Here is a 16,547-nt window from a genome sequence, read left to right as displayed (position 1 = left end):
AACTTATATATTAATGTTCAAAATTTTATCGATTCCCAAATATGGCAAGTATTTGTTAACAGCTGAAAAATAGGGATGGGCGAACGGTTCGCCCGAGCATAAGTTCGGGTGGAATTTTGGTTGTTCGGATGTTCTGCGAACACCGAACAATATTTCGGGGCAAAGTCTAAAGCCCCCGGAACACCGTTAAAATCTATGGGACAATAACATGAAAAATCAAAAGTGTTAATTTTAAATGCTTATATGCAAGTTATTGTCATAAAAAGGACCACAGTCCTGCCCCAGGGGACATGTATCAATGCAAAAAAAAGTTTTAAAAACTGGCGTTTTTTCAGGAGCAGTGATTTTAATAATGCTTAAAATGAAACAATAAAAGTGAAATATTCCTTTAAATTTCGTACCTCAGGGTGTCTATAGTATGCCTGTAAAGTGGTGCATTATTCCCGTGTTTAGAACAGTCCCTGCACAAAATGACATTTTCTAAAGGAAAAAAAGTAATTTAGTACATTCAAATACTCAAGGCTATACAGATAAAGGTCATTTAAAAACAACAACATGGGATCCCCCCAGTCCATTTGGGTCTGGTATGAATATTAAGGGGAACCCCGAACCAAAATAAAAAAATAATTGTGTGGGGGGTCCCCCCAAATTCAATACCAGGCCCTTCAGGTCCCGTGAGTTAGAGGGGGGCGGGGTGGGGTCACCCGGGTACATCGCCCTCAGTTATACAAGAACTGTCAAAGCGAAGACGCATCATATGGTGGGAGGCTCCCATGGAGGCGGGTCGGTTGCGGCTTTGTTTGTTTTTTTGGTCCGTCTGTGGAGCGAGAGAATAAGATGAATGGACTTTAACATTTTTACACTTTCTTTGTGAAATGGTTTGGGTACAATGTACCCGTTACCATTTCAAACAGGGGGGGGGGGGGATCTGGGGGTTATGAAGATGAGGCCAATGTGGGCTAAAAGGGGGGGTAAAGTACCCTCCCCATGTTAAAGGCATGTGGCCTGGTACGGTTCGGGGGGGCCCTCTGTCGTCCCCCTCTCTTTTCCTGCGGCCTGCCAAGTTGTGTGCTTGGTTAAGGGTCTGCTATGGATTTTTGGGGGGACCCCAACGCCATTTAAAAAAATAAAATAAAATTTGGTGCAGGGTTCCCCTTAATCGGGTCTGGTATGGAATTTGGAGGGACCCCCACACAATTTTTTTTTTTTAATTGGTTCGGGGCTTCCCTTAATATTCATACCAGACCCAAAGGGCCTGGTAATGGACTGGGGGGATCCCATGCCATTTTTTTCAATGACTTTTATCTGTATTGCCGGGACCGACAATGTGCGAGTACTTTTAAATGACTTATTTTTCTTTAGAAATGTTATTTTGCGCAGGGACTGTTCTAAACATGGGAAAAATGTGCCACTTTACAGGCATACTATAGACACCCCCCAGGTACGAAAATTAAAGGAATATTTCACTTTTATTGTTTCCCTTTAAGCATTATTAAAATCACTGCTCCCCAAAAACTGCCATTTTTAAAACTTTTTTTTGCATTGATACATGTCCCTTGGGGCAGGACCCAGGTCCCCAAACACTTTTTATGACAAAAACTTGCATATAAGCCTTTAAAATTAGCACTTTTGATTATTCATGTTCATGTACCATAGACTTTAACGGTGTTCGTGTGTTCTGCCAAATTTATGTTCTGGTGCAAACTGAACCGGGGGGTGTTCAGCCCATCCCTACTGACAAATATGACTTTAACTACAGCAGCGGCAGAGTGAAACATTGTAAAAATGCCAATATGTAGAAGATTTGTGAAGCAGTTCCAATTCACACTGGTACGATGCAAGAACCGCTTTGATTCAGTGCCAGTTCCTGCATCGCACACTGGTTCACACTGAGATCTGTGAACCACTGGGGGTGTCAATGTAAAGTTAATGACACCCTCAGATCGGTTCACAGATCGCAGTGTAAACTGTCAAATGGTGCAGAAATCGTATCACATACGTGTGAACACCCATGCCCCCTGATTCCAGAGCGGACCAAAAAAAGGGCCCTGCACCACTTTGGTGCGAATGATGTGATTTCAGCCAGTTTATATGGCTTAATTTGCATCACACAGACATCACATGTGATCTGCACAGCAATGCGGTGCAAATCACATGCCATACCTGTCATTGCACAAGTTTGAACCCAGCCTAAATGTTTTGCAAGATATTTCTGAATCTAGGGGTGCCCCTATGGTGAACCAGTGAAGGCTTTACCCATAGATTAAGTGCACTAATGTGAATAATCCATGAAAAAACAAACACTGTGGTACAGACAAAAACTGCATTACAAGTTGTAAGTAAAACACACCGCATAGTCTACAACAACCAATGAAATAAATCACAGTGCAGAAAACTAAAATAACTTGACTGCAGGCTAGTGGTGTCCAGCTCCTGAACTTGAAGCCCAGTAATGGTAAGGTTTTTCCATTCCATCAGGTAGCATCATATCTACATTTTAACGTTTCTGTGACCTAGCTGCCCTTACCAAATTTAGCAGCATCAGCATTCACTTGTTAAATTGACCAACACTGATTAAATTGCATATTCAAATGTTTATACATTTTTGAAGACATCATAGGCCCCTCTTTCACATGGGGCTGAACCATTCGATGGACTCGGCTTGCTCAGCAGGGAACGATCCACGCGGAGAAGGCAGATGTCAGGTCCGTCTCTGCTCACTGTGCAGAGGCGGACCTGTCAAAGTCCTGCTCTCCTCTACGGGGAGATCTAATGAAAATGGACCACCTTTCCGTTTTCATCTGATCCACCAGCCAGATGGAAAATAGGACCACAACCCACCTGGATTTGGTGGACAGGATAGGATTGCATAGCAGGGTGTGTCAGCGAACTTTTGCCGCTCCATAGGGGTGAATGGAGGGTCTGATCAGATCCGCCTGAAAAACTGACAGGCAGACCTGATCAGACAGCCCCTGTGAAAGGGGTCTAAGAGTTTGGCTTACGATACAAGCTTTAAAGATATATATTGCATATTTATATTTTTTCATAACTGTCAAAGTGTTCAGGAACCACTTCCATTCTTCAATTGGTCCCTCATCATTAGCAGAGATCTGAGCTGTCAGTGCAGTGTTGGCTTCTGGCTGTCAATAAGAGGTAGCATTAAAAGACCCTCCGCATGGGAATTGTGCAAGGGAATGTTAAATCTACAGTTAGGTGGAACCCAGAACAGAAATATTGAGGCTGCCATTGCTGACTTGACTTTGAAGAAGCACTAGAGCAGTCATTCAGCCTTATCCTTTGCTATACTACTAGTGAGTAACTTAAAACCCAGTAATATGAAAATAGTTCATCCACTCCCCTGCAGTAAATACAGCTTATAAATATTCTTTTTACATTAAAATACTGCCACTATATACCTTTTTGGCTGATCTGTATACCACGGTCACGTGATAAACTGCAGGGTCCGCCTGAGTGCTCAGGTAGGAGGAGAATTCCACTACAGTCTGTGTCCTCACGCTGTTATGGGAGGCGGATCATCCATCAATCATGATGTGACATCACATCCACTGTGTTCTTTTTTAGTTACTGGGCATGGAGGAGGGAGGCAGGGACTGGGCTGTCATTTAAGATCTGTATGCACGCCCACATGTGTGATGTCAATACCATGTGACCTGACTAGCTCAGCTCAACAAGGAAATATTCTCTACACCAAGAAAGACCAAACTGAGCAGGGGGACCACTCTGACTGTCTTATCCGGCCTTGCCCAGAGAGACCCTGCAGGAGGGGGGAGGATTTGTGCATACAGGATAAAACAGACTTTTTACACAATACAGAGGATTAACCCCTTAAGTTCCACAGTGAGTATAACAAGCATACTATTCTGCATATACAGACTGCTTTTACTTGTGTGGGTTTAGTAACACTTTAAATATTAACTCTAGCTTTAGTAACATGTTACACCCATATTAAAGTGATTGTAAAGTCTTGATTATTTTTCCTATGAATATAAAACATGTTATGCTTACCTGCTCTGTTGCAGTGGATTTGTACAGAGAAGCCCCGATATTCCTCTTCTCGAGTCCCTCTCAGGTGCTCCAGGTCTTTCCCCCCTGTTGAGTGCCCCCACAGCCAGCAGCTTGCTATGGGGGCACCCGAGCCAAGTCACAGATCCCTGTGTCCATTCAGACACGGCCCACCAACCCGGCCCCCTTTCTACCCTGATTAGCTAACTGACTTTGAGTGACAGCAGCAGAAGCCAATGGCACCGCTGCTGTGTCTCAGCTAAACAGCAGGGAGAATCTCGGACGGCTGAGACACTTGTGGATATTGCTGGACAGAGAGGGAACTCAGGTAAGTGTAAGGGGGGGGGGGGGGGGGGGCTGCTGCACACAGAAGGCTTTTTATTATTAATGCATAACGCTAAAAAACCTTCTGCCTTTACAAACCCTTTAATCTCCTATATTACACATCTCCGTGCCATCTGTAAACGAAGCTCCATCAAACGCTGCTTTTTCTTAGACTTAATGGCCTGCCAAGAGAACCTAGGCTCATACAGTACATGACACTTCAGTTGCAGGGATTTTATGTTTTTCCTGATGCACACATCAAGCACTTTTACAAAGACTCTCAGTGGGAAGCCATGAAATGCACGATGCTTGCTCAGCACGTGGTTTCCAAAAAGTTACAAGTGTTGTTGATGTGACAGGCTCAAATATCCCTTTCACACATTATGAGAGAAACCCGAGCAGGAAAACCAAAAAAGTCCCCTAAAGATGGCCTCAGTTAGTAATTAAGCCAGCAGTCTATGTGTGGTTTCCCAGGGGACAGAGATTGTGGTTAAATGCATATGCCAGAGCGTCTTTTCTCAATGGAAGGCTTCACAAATAACTATTTACATGGGGCACATTAAATACTGCTCAGCTTTGCTAGAGGCCTTTATACAACACAAGCAACTTGTTCCTAGGCTCTCTGTACACTTAAAGCAGAACTCCAGGCAGGGGTTAAACGCCACAAAGATAATAGTTATTCCCCATCTGCGCCATGCCATTTTTGTAAGCAAGCTCACAGCCTGTGAAAATGTCACATGTGCCCATCCAGTTAGTATGACCGTGAACAAATAGCTGCCATTGCCAATGCTCCAGTGGCAATGGCAATGTATGGATAGCAAAATCTTTATTTTTAGTTCTGGGTAGAGTAGGGAATTATTTGAACCTTGGCCAGGTTTTTCTTCTTTTTTTTCCCTTGCTATGTCACATAGGGGAGCTTTCCATTTTCCTCTCCCAGACACATGACAGGGATTGAGAAGAAATGCAATGGCAATAAATGGTGAAGAAAAAAAAAAAAAGTGTACAGTATTTTTTATGGTGCAAATTCCAACATAGAGTCTATGTCAAATAATGAATTGAAAATCCTTCCAGGTATACACTGTATATGACAAAACTGTGAGGAATGCACCGATTTCCCTTAAGGTTGTGCTCTCAGCCTATAGTTTAGCCCCTACTACAAAGGCCAAACTTAGCATGATGATTAAGAAAAGTCAGATCAATAGACATAGATCAGGGGTGCCCAACCAGTGGCCCGGGGGCCACATATGGCCCGTGACCTCCTGCTTTGGGATGGTGGGTTGGCAAGCCCAGATTGTGGGTTGCCAACCCGCCATCCCAGAGCATCAGTGTTGAGAATAAATCCACTGGTAGAGCTTCTGTTAAAAAAAAAAAAAAAAAACACTGGTAGAGGAAGCAAGTCGCTGCAGAGCCTCATAAGCCGATGCTTCCTGTATAGCGCCACCTCCTATCACAGGTGAAGTGATACTAAATGCGATCTGCCTGGGACAACAGCCGGCGATACCTGGATGGAAAACTGTTATTAAAGTTACGTTTATTACTTAAATCACAGTGTATATATGTGCATATCTGTTCTGTGGTGGATACTGGGCTGCTTTCAAACTGATCTGCAGGTACAGCGCAGAACACCTGCGGGTTACCTGCACTGCGCCATAGACTTCTGTTACTACCTGCAAGTTTAGTGCACTTTCAGAAAGTGCACCACACCTGCAGGATATAACAGAAGTCTATGGCAAAGTACAGCTAACCTGCAGGGAAGCCACAGCTGCACTTGTCTGCACCCTCCGTGTGGGTAAACCACAGCGCATCAGTGTGAAAACAGCCTTAGGTCCAATTGACACCATCGGTCTGACCCTCCGTTCACCTCTATCGAGCCGCAGATGTAAACATACTTCTGGACATTTACACCCCACCTACCTCCAATCCGATTCGCCCCCTTCTATCTGGGCAGATGTGATCCAAGGGCCCATAGAGTAGAGTGGGTTGTATCCGCATCCACTTTGCATAGGACATGGAACTGTCTTCCTTCTGCTCCACTCATTGTGGCCCGCGACCAGTTACCAAGTCACTAAAGTGGCCCTGCCCTCACTCTTCAAAAGGTTGAGCACCCCAGACATAGATGGATACTCTCATAGGTGAATGGACACAACTTCAATAAATCATCAGTAGGAACCATGAACACAGCCAGCTCCAAACACAGCCTCATGTGGCTCAGCTCAGAAACAAATAAAGCTCATAATGCTCACTTCTTGAAACATTCTTTGATATGGCAAAAACAAATATGCACTTACTTGTAAATGTTAAGTAAGCCTTAATAAAAGGGGGAGTACTGCTGCCTCACTCATGTAAAACCGCTGCTGTGTATGCAGCCAAAATCCATGATCTTAAGCACAACCTTATAGGAAGTCAGTGGCGATCTCACGATAGTGCCACATATATCTGGATGGATTTTGGACTGTGTATATCCTAGACTCCATGTTGGACAGCACACTATTTTTCCACCATTATTGGTTGCACATGTTATTAGAGCAGCACTATATATAAAATTGTTTAGAACTTTGTAACATGTGCTGGCAAACTGAGTTACATCCAATGAGGCGAGTGTTATCTGTGGACATCTGACAGTTTTACGGAGCTCCAGAAGTGCAGCCATCACTATTCTCCTGGGGCTCTGACACTCTGACAGGAGAGACACTGCTTTCTCACATAGAGCATCTCTGTCCACACCACCCCTCTGTATTTTGTGAATTTGTTCACATAATACAAAGCGTTGTGACTGGGTAGGAGGAGGTAGGCAGGACAAGGAGGGGGCATGATGCAACCCTGCAGCTGCAGGAGCTGAGACCAGAAGGTCGAGTGTCAGAACACAAAAGCATGGCGATAGTTGTTCTCCCGGCGCCCAGTAAAAGTTGAAAGCGATAAGTCCATGAGGTGGTATGAAATTCATAGAAATTAACCCATCATAATCCAGAACATTTCACAAAGAAGCTTCCTTGGTGTTTAGTCATCTGCCTATGCAGTGTAAGGGGGGTATTGTCCGCAGAGCTATGGAGGATTTTAAATGCCATCTGGTCCTCGTGGGCTCTGCTTTTACTTTCTCCCCCCTTTCAAACTTATCCCCATGGTTAACTGCAGACAATGATTGGAAACATTTAATATGTTGAAAATTTAAACCATATTTATATAGAGATCACCATTAATAAAAAAAATGCATTTTTTACTTGATTATAGGACAATACAGGTTGCTCCCTCAAACAGTAGAACCCAACAGGAGTGCCACAGGTGTGTTTCTGGGCGCTGGAAAAAAGGGGTGGCACTTACCACCTCCTGTCCCCCTGTTTATTGTCCCAACCATTTGATCATCCCCTCATCTTAGGGATGGAAGATTAAATTGGTTCCATCTTATTCTACTGTTTGGAATTTAGGTAAACGTTTACCCTATTTACTGATTACCCCACATTTATTAATATTATTCCTATCCTTATCCAACATGATGATTTTTTTTTTCCTCTTCTGTCTCTGGTTACCAAAGGTCTTCCTATCCTGTAAATCCTGGCTTCAATCTAGGAATCAAAACATTTATATTTCTTGAACACAAGCATCCGGTAGGCATTCATCTCCAGTTTACCATTATTCTGTATAAAATGTACTTTGTATAATGTATGAATATTTTCTTCAAAATACATACAGGTATGTCTTATTGAAATGCCATGCGATTTTAGCCATGGCAATTTTCAAGCGTAATTATTTACAATTGTTGTTTTTCTTATAGTATATATAACTTCATGCAACACTTTCAAAAACTCCTGAAGAAGCTCTTCTGAGTGAAACATGTTGAGTAATAAGTGGTTGTACATGTCATAAGAGATAATACGTGATTCTTGTAAATGTTTATTGTGATTTTAAAGGATTGTTTAAATAAAATGTATATATTTTTCTACTTTGATTGAATATTATATCCTTTGATATCTTAAAAGTCCCGCCTGCCCTTACTTTATTTAATTTGCTGCTTCTGTTGAAAACTAGATGACACCCCCCCCCCCCCCCAAAAAGGAGTCCTGCAATAAGAGGATCTGCATCCATTTTTCCGGGGTGAGTCCAACAAATGTCAGGCTTTCAGCATTGTCATTACTGATTCACTAGCTTGTAACTTGTCAATCAGCACCTAGCCAAAATAATGTTCTATATCCCAGGAGTCTTCATGGGCATTTGTTTTTCTTTCATATGGTAAAGGGACTTTTATAGCTAACCACACCTTCCCATCGGCATCCCTGAGCTAAGGGCAGATAGATTCCAGGAAGTAAATGTGGGAAGCACCATAGCTAAGTGGTTAGCACTTACGTCTGGCAGCACTGTGGTCGTTGGTTCAAATCCCAACCACGGTGATACCTGCCTGGAGCTTGCATCTTCCTCCTGTGCCTGCGTGGGTTTCCGGTTTCGTTTTAGGCCTCATGCACACTGGATGTTAAAACGGTATGTAAAAACGCCAGTAGCTTTGCAGTGAGTTTTTCAACGTTTTTACAATAGCGTTTTTTTTAAAATTTTAAATGGATCAAAAAAATGTAAAAACTATGGTGAGCCGCGTTTTTGGGTTTTTTTTTACAGCCAAAAACACTTGGTAACAGCCTATGTGTGAGTTTATTGACTGTAGAAAAAAACATCTGAAGCCAAAAACAGCAGCTGTAAAAACGTCCAAAAATGTACAGTGTGCATGAGGCCTTACACTCAAAAGACATGCTGGTAGATTCATTGGTTCCTGTCTAAATGGGCTCTAGTATGTATGAATGTGAGTTAGGCCCCTTTCACACAGGCTGTCCGATCAGGTACACCTGTCAGCTTGTCAGACGGACCTGATCAGATGCTCCATTCACCCCTATGGATCGGCGGATGTCTGCGGTGACATGTCTGCTGACATCCGCCGCTATCCAATCCGATCAAATGGTGGTCCTATTTTCCATTCGACTGGCGGATCAGATGAAAACGGACAGGTGGCACATTTTTATCTGATCTGCCCAAAGAGGAGAGCTGAACTGGATCTGTCTCCGCTCTGCACAGTGAGCGGAGATGGACCTGCCATCCGCCTGTTTAACAGGGATCAGCGGAGCGAGCCGAGTCCATCCAAGGAAGGCATCAATTTACGCAGCGCTTTACACATATACTGTACATTCACATCAGTCCCTGCCCTCAAGGAGCTTACATTCTAAGGGACCTTAGGTTGTAAGCTCCTTGAGGGCAGGGCCTGATGTGAATGTACAATATATGTGTAAAAGTGCTGCGTAAATTGATGGTGCTATATAAATACCTGTAATAGTTGAAAAAAAAAAAAAAAAAAAAAAAAGTAAAAGCTACATGGGGGGATGGGGGGGGGGGGGGGGTTGATGGGGAGGCAGTCCAGTGTAAGTTCACCTTACAGATTTTTCTGTAAAGGTGAACTTGCACTTTAAAGCGGTTGTATACCCGCTGAATTATTTTTTTTTTAACTCACCTACAAAGGAAAAGGCATAATGAGCTAGTATGCACCGCATACTAGCGCATTATGAAATACTTACCTTAGAACGAGGCCCCGATCCACGCCGAGGGAGCTGACATGTTCCCTTTGGCGTTTCTTCCGGGTATCGCGGCTCCGGCGCTGTGAGTGGCCGGAGCTGCGATATTGGCACTCCCGCGCATGCGCGCGGGAGATTTCTTCCCGGCAGGGTCCGGAGTCTGCCGGACTTCCAGCCGAGAATCCCTTGTGCGCATGCGCCGTTGCAGTCAGCGGCGCATTGCGAGGGGAATATCTCCTAAACCGTACAGGTTTAGGGGATTTTTTTTCACCTACAGGTAAGCCTTATTATAGGCTTTCCTGTAGGTAAAAGTACCTAAATCGACTATACAACCACTTTAAGCAGGAATCTACCTCCCTTATAGTATAGACAAATCATATAGATTAGTTAAACAGGCTACCAAAAAGCAAGTAGGCAATGATGTTCTTTATTAATAGAAATCCCAGCATGTACTGCAAACTGAGTGATGGATACCTCTTGTATTAATGTAAATGATTTAAAGATAACAATTGCATAGCAATGACAAAAAAAATAAAAATATGATAGATATATATATATAATTTTTTTTTTTAGCGCATTAATAAGTAGAAAAAAAGACAGCTAATAACATTGAATAAGTTTAATTTAAAAATAAAAATCATAAAATAAACCATACAAAATTTTTGAACTCTCTCTATAAGCCTGTTTAGTGGGTTACCTGAATTCATCAGCTTCCAGAGCTGGTCAACAAGAGCTTCATTACACAAGGGTGACTCCATGTTCTTTGTGAACGGTGGGTTCTTTGTCAACATGTAGAAGATCTTATGCCTAGAAATAGGAACAATGTAAGCAAAAGAGAACATCTGATTGCTCCAGCGTTTAATGAAATACATACGTATTCTGATTTCACAAACATCTTGTACAAGGGAACCACATCTATCACCAAGGCTCTCTATGGGAAGTATAGCAGCGAGTCCATTTACTTACAGATTACTAGATCAACATAAAACTTGCTGGCATTGTTCACTAAAAAGGGGTTAAAGAATGCATAATAATTGCACAACCAAGACAAACCGGCACGTGCGTGCGCTACATCTCCAGGCGCTTGGAAACAATTTGAAAAACAATTGCCTTAATCCAAATAAACAGGCCATTAATTATATCAATGTCTAAACACATTGCTGTGGTGATCGCTACCACCAGTGTAAACAAGATGTTCCCAGCAACAGTTTCCATAATGCAAAAAATAAATAAATAAATAAATAAAAAAAGACAACCCCTCCAAAAATCTAACAGGGAAGGTGAGAGCTGCTCATTATGGGCACAGCAGGAATGTGGATCTCCAGAAACAGTAGGTATGTAGAGTCCCTACAAAATATAAGGAGCTATAAGGATGTTTAACTTGTTAGCATCTACCCAAAACTAAATCAATTTTCGAGGGTGTGATAAAAGAACTCTAATAACTGAAGCTCAACTAAAATAGGTGTTGGTCCTTGGAACAACAAAAGGGACTTAAAGTGTTTGTAAATGCTGAAGTTTTTTTTTGCCTTCATGCATTCTTTGCATGAAGGTAAAAAACCTTCAGTGCGGCAGCTCCCCCCTCAGCACCTCCATAATACTTACCTAAGCCCGATCCAGCAAAGTTCATGAGAGAAGCGGCTCTCCCGGGTCTCTCCCTCCTCATTGGCTGAGACACAACAGCGGGAGCCATTTCAATCACAGCCAATGAGAAGGGAGCGGGGCTGAACCACGCTCTGTCTTATGGACACACAGCTCTGGGGCAAGCACACACAAGTGCACTCAGCGGGGGGGGGGGGGGGGGAGCCAGGAGTGTCGGTGAGGGAACGGAGAAGAGGAGGATGGGGGCTGCTCTAAGCTAACCATACCCAGTTAGATCTCGTTCATTAACTGAATGACATTTGATTTGCTAAAGCACTGTATGTAGCGCAGACCCCTTACAGGTTCACCGATTAGTCCCAGGCTCTCTTCCTGTCTGGATCCCCAGGCATACAACATTTGAACAGTCTTTCTCACAATAACCCAGTGGTGCATGTCTTTTTATGCATTACTGCTAGTTAAACTTGGATGGGGTGTGGGAAAGCTTTGTGATGCTTCAGAATTCAGTGCACAAATATTTGTAGGACTCCCCCACCCCCTGGACAGAGACACAAACACTTTTGGGACTCCCATAAGAGCAAATCCTACTTTAGCAGCACTAAAACAGTCACCGGGATCCCTCTTCCAGGCCTTTACTTGCTGTCTCCAGATGCTTGAATACCACCTGGCCAATATTACATAGACACTGTAGCAGGCTGAATCCTCAGTGCATCCCCATGACTTGGTTCAAAACTGCTTCTAGGAAAATAGGCACCCCCCCCCCCAAGCTCCCACAGAACTGGGACAACGATTAATTATTTTCAACAGGCTTCAGGCTGGGATCTCGTCCTTCAGGACAAGAACCTTGCTGCTCCAGGCCTCAGACTAATTATGGATTCTCTCTTCACCTTCTGGACACACATTTTCCCATCAATATTCATAGCTCAGAGTCTGCCTCTTCCAGTCCACTGCATTATAGAACAGGGGTAGGGAACTTCGGCTCTCCAGCTGTTTTGAAACTACAAGTCCCATGAGACATTGAAAGACCCTAACAATCACAGGCATGACTCCTAGAGGCAGAGGCATGATGGGATTTGTAGTTTCAAAACAGCTGGAGAGCCGAGGTTTCCTATCCCTGTTCTAGAACCTACTAGAAGGCAGGGGGAAATAGTTAAGCCTGCAGCCTGTAAAACCCAGTCAAAAATAATCACACATTGTGCCAATGTTTACAAAGACTAATTTTACCTGAACCCCTCTAGTAAACCTATTATAGGATGGTGCTACAAATATATCCACACTTTCACAGATGCAAAAAAGAAAAAAAAGAAAAAAAAAGTTAAACATTTTAGCACCTAAAAACGCATTGAGGGACTGACTTCCCTGCTTTCTTGAGCTCTGCACAATTTAAACTGATATTAAAAGGGTAACTTTTTTATTTAATAAACATGTTTTACTTACCTGCTCTGTGCAGTGGTTTTGCACAGAGCAGCCCGGATCCTCCTCTTCTCGGATCACCCACCAGTGCTCCTGGCTCCTCCTCTTCTCCAAGTGCCCCCATAGCAAGCCTCTTGCTATGAAGGCACTTGAGCCCACTTGGCCTGCCTCCTGCGCTCTCCACATTGGCTGTGATTGACAGCAGTGGGAGACAATGGCAGAGACCCGGGAGAGCAGTTGTTCTCATGTACAACGCTGGATCACGATCGGGCTAGTATGGCTGCAAGGAAGAATAGCATACTGAAGGTTTTTATATTCATGCATAGGATGCATGAGGGTAATAAAACCTTCAGCCTTTACAACCATCTCCTGTAACGCTAACCATCAATACTGACAAGTAGCAGTTGTCGCAATCCTGACACCCCTCATTGGACACCCAACTCTCTCCTCATCCCCACCAGTTTCTCATCCCTCTTCCCCTACCCTCAACTACACCCTATTTGCCCATCGTTCCAGTTTTATGCTCTCCTTTTTTTCTTTTCTGATACTTGAGATTCCTTGAACATCTACTGCTGCCTTGGTTATCCATGGGACCACAATTACTTGTACGCCCTGCACCTTCTGTACTAGCACTAATGCCTAATAAATGCCTACTATTTAAAAAATATATTATATATATATATATTTTTTTTTTTAAAGGCAGTGATTTGTGATAGAAAAGTAAATTTTATATATTTTAAATATAGATAACTGATTTTGAGAGCGTGTCCTGCCTCCACCCTTGAGCCAAGCGCTTGCCTGCTGTGATTTGCCTAATGCGGAAAGATCAACACATCGGCTGTTTTTAATTTCATTCAGTGTTTAGCTGCTGCTTTTTAAATGAGAGGGGAAAAAAAGCACATGCAAGGTCACAGCAGTAAGTAAAGAACAGTTACTTATGCTGGCGGCATAAAGACATCCCCCGTAGTTGTTTGCCAGAACAGCCCCTCCATCTGCTAACGCTGTGGTTATCCCCACAAAAGGGGCCTCTTACAATTTATGAGCACATTCAAATCAGCGTTCCCATGTCTAGAACATAGAAAAAGCAGAGTCACGATATTCCGACTTCTCTGCTGTCTTGCGGCAAGCTATACAGCAGTTAATACGTTTTGCGAAACACACACGGTATACATAAACTGAAGGAACACACACAAAGCCAGCTAAATGCTGTCAAAGCAAAAAAAAAAAAAACATATATATTTGGCTTTCAACTTCCGCCAATGCTGATCTCGTCTGGACTGCGTTTAGCGAGATCTACATGTGTTTACAGGGCTTGTAATAGTTTGGGCCAATCTTCCTGGGCATTGAGCCTCCCAAGATACCCCCCATTCTGGGGTACTAATCTATTGCAGGCAAAACAAAGATTTAAGTACTCCAGAACCACAGCGCTGGGGAAAAAAACAAAGATTTTTTTATTATTTCATAAGATATCCAGTTTTTGTTTGTAACAAATAGGTGTACTAAAATTAGAACTATAGGCAAAACATTTTTTTTCCATTATGGTCTTGATTTTAAACAAGCTCTGGACTGCCGCACTCTTCAGAAAACCACTTTCTTTTATTGGAAAATCACATCACAGCTCAACAAACACAGCGAACAAGGAAGCATTGCTGACGTTTCGCACTAACTGTAGTGCTTAATCATAGGATGATTAAGCACTACAGTTAGTGCGAAACGTCAGCAATTTTTCCTTGTTCGCTGTGTTTGTTGAGCTGTGATGTGATTTTCCAATAAAAGAAAGTGGTTTTCTGAAGAGTGCGGCAGTCCAGAGCTTGTTTCTTTGTCTGTTGCTAGTGGCAATAGCAAACACCTGAGACAGTTTACAGCCTGCATGTGTGCTCCTGGAGTGGTGAGATCCCTTCTCCTTCATATGGTTTTGATTTTGGAGCAATGGAGGGTTATAACCCGTCAGATTATTTTTCGGGCATCTGTACCCCATTGGGGAGATTTTCCTTCACTTTTTTTGTTTCATAGCCAAAACAGGAAGTGAGAGGAATCCCTGCAATTTAGGGGAATCCCTTGGGGCTGTCACCAGAACAAGTGTACCCATTAGAAGATTTATGCTCTATTACTTTTCTGAGGACAGCCCAAAATCTGGGATTTGCTTTCACTTTTAATGATAATGGTACACAGGGCAAATAGTTCTATTTTAACCCTTTCATGCCCAAGCCTTTTTCTGACATTTTTTTTTCTTGCTAGTAAATTACGTAGAACCCCCAAACATTATATATACAGTATCTCACAAAAGTGAGTACACCACTCATATTTTTGTAAATATTTTATTATATCTTTTCATGTGATAACACTGAAGAAATAACACTTTGCTACAATGTAAAGTAGTGAGTGTACAGCTTGTAACAAAAGGCAACAAAAGGGAGTACACCCGGAGTGGAAATTTACAAATTGGGCCCAACTAGCTATTTTTCCTCCCCGATGTCATGTGGCTCAGTGTTACAAGGTCTCAAGTGTGAATGAGGAGCAGGTGTGTTAAATTTGGTGTTATTGCTCTCACTCTCTCATACTGATCACTGTAAGTTCAACATGGCACCTCATGGCAAAAAACTCTGAGGATCTGAAAAAAAAAAAAAGAATCGGTGCGCTGCATAAAGGGGGACAGCAAATTGACTGTTATACAAGCTGTACACTCACTACTTTACATTGTAGCAAAGTTTCATATCGTCAGTGTTGTCACATGAAAAGATATAATAAAATATTTACAAAAATGTGAGGGGTGTACTCACTTTTGTGAGATACTGTATATTTTTTTTTTTTAGCAGAGACCCTAGAGCAGTGATGGCGAACCTTGGCATCCCAGCTGTTTTGGAACTACATTCCCCATGATGCTTATGCACTCTGCAGTGTAGTTGAGCATCATGGAAAATGTAATTGAATAACATCTGGGGTGCCAAGGTTCACCATCACTGCCCTAGAGAAGAAAATGGCGATTGTTGCAATATTTTATGTCACACGGTCTTTCAAATGCAATTTTTGGGAAAAAAAAAAAGACACTGATGAATTAAAAAAAAAAAAAAAAACTCAAAAAACAATACAATTAGCCCTTTTTTTTTGTACAATGTGAAAGATGATGTTAAGCTGAGTAAAAAAATACCTAACGTCATGCTTTGAAATTGCGCACACTTGTGGAATGACGACAAATTACGTTACTTAAAGATCTCCATAGGAAACGCTTTAAAAATTTCTACAAGTTACTCACCAGTTTAGAGTTACAGAGGAGGGTCTTGTGCTAGAATTATTGTTCTCTCTCTAACGATCGTGGTGATACCTCACAGGTGTGGTTTGAAAGCCGTTTACATTCGTGGAATGTAGGATGCAACTTACATATGGAGCTTTACATTTTTTTTTTTTTTTACAGTCTCTTAAAAAAAAAAAAAAAAAAATTCCTGATCATTGTTATTGCTGTCACGGGGAATGTAAACATCCCTTGTGACAGTACTAGTCAGTGACAGGTACTCTTTATGGAGGGATCTGGGATCTACAAGACCTCCAATCCCTCCTTTACACTTAAAAGCATTCAAAACACAAAGTTTGGCTGTTTTGAATGCAGTAATTTTTTTAAATTTGGAGCATTTGTCTTCAGTAAACCAAAAG

At 42.4% G+C, this 16,547-nt stretch overlaps 1 protein-coding gene across 1 annotated transcript in view; it reads right to left on the bottom strand.

Moving 5' to 3' along the window:
• The window catches only part of TAF2 (TATA-box binding protein associated factor 2), a 160,342-nt gene that overhangs the window by 23,273 nt on the left and 120,522 nt on the right, over positions 1-16,547 (bottom strand). The window contains exon 22 of the mRNA XM_077493254.1: positions 10,588-10,697. Within this exon, the coding sequence (XP_077349380.1) occupies positions 10,588-10,697 (110 nt within the window). The remainder of the gene's footprint in view (positions 1-10,587; positions 10,698-16,547) is intronic.

The sequence above is a fragment of the Lithobates pipiens genome, unplaced genomic scaffold (genome assembly GCF_037356315.1).
Source record: "Lithobates pipiens isolate NorthernLeopardFrog02 unplaced genomic scaffold, aLitPip1_a1.2 Scaffold_19, whole genome shotgun sequence".
NCBI classification, from domain to species: domain Eukaryota; kingdom Metazoa; phylum Chordata; class Amphibia; order Anura; family Ranidae; genus Lithobates; species Lithobates pipiens.
This window is presented reverse-complemented; position numbering and strand designations above follow the sequence as displayed.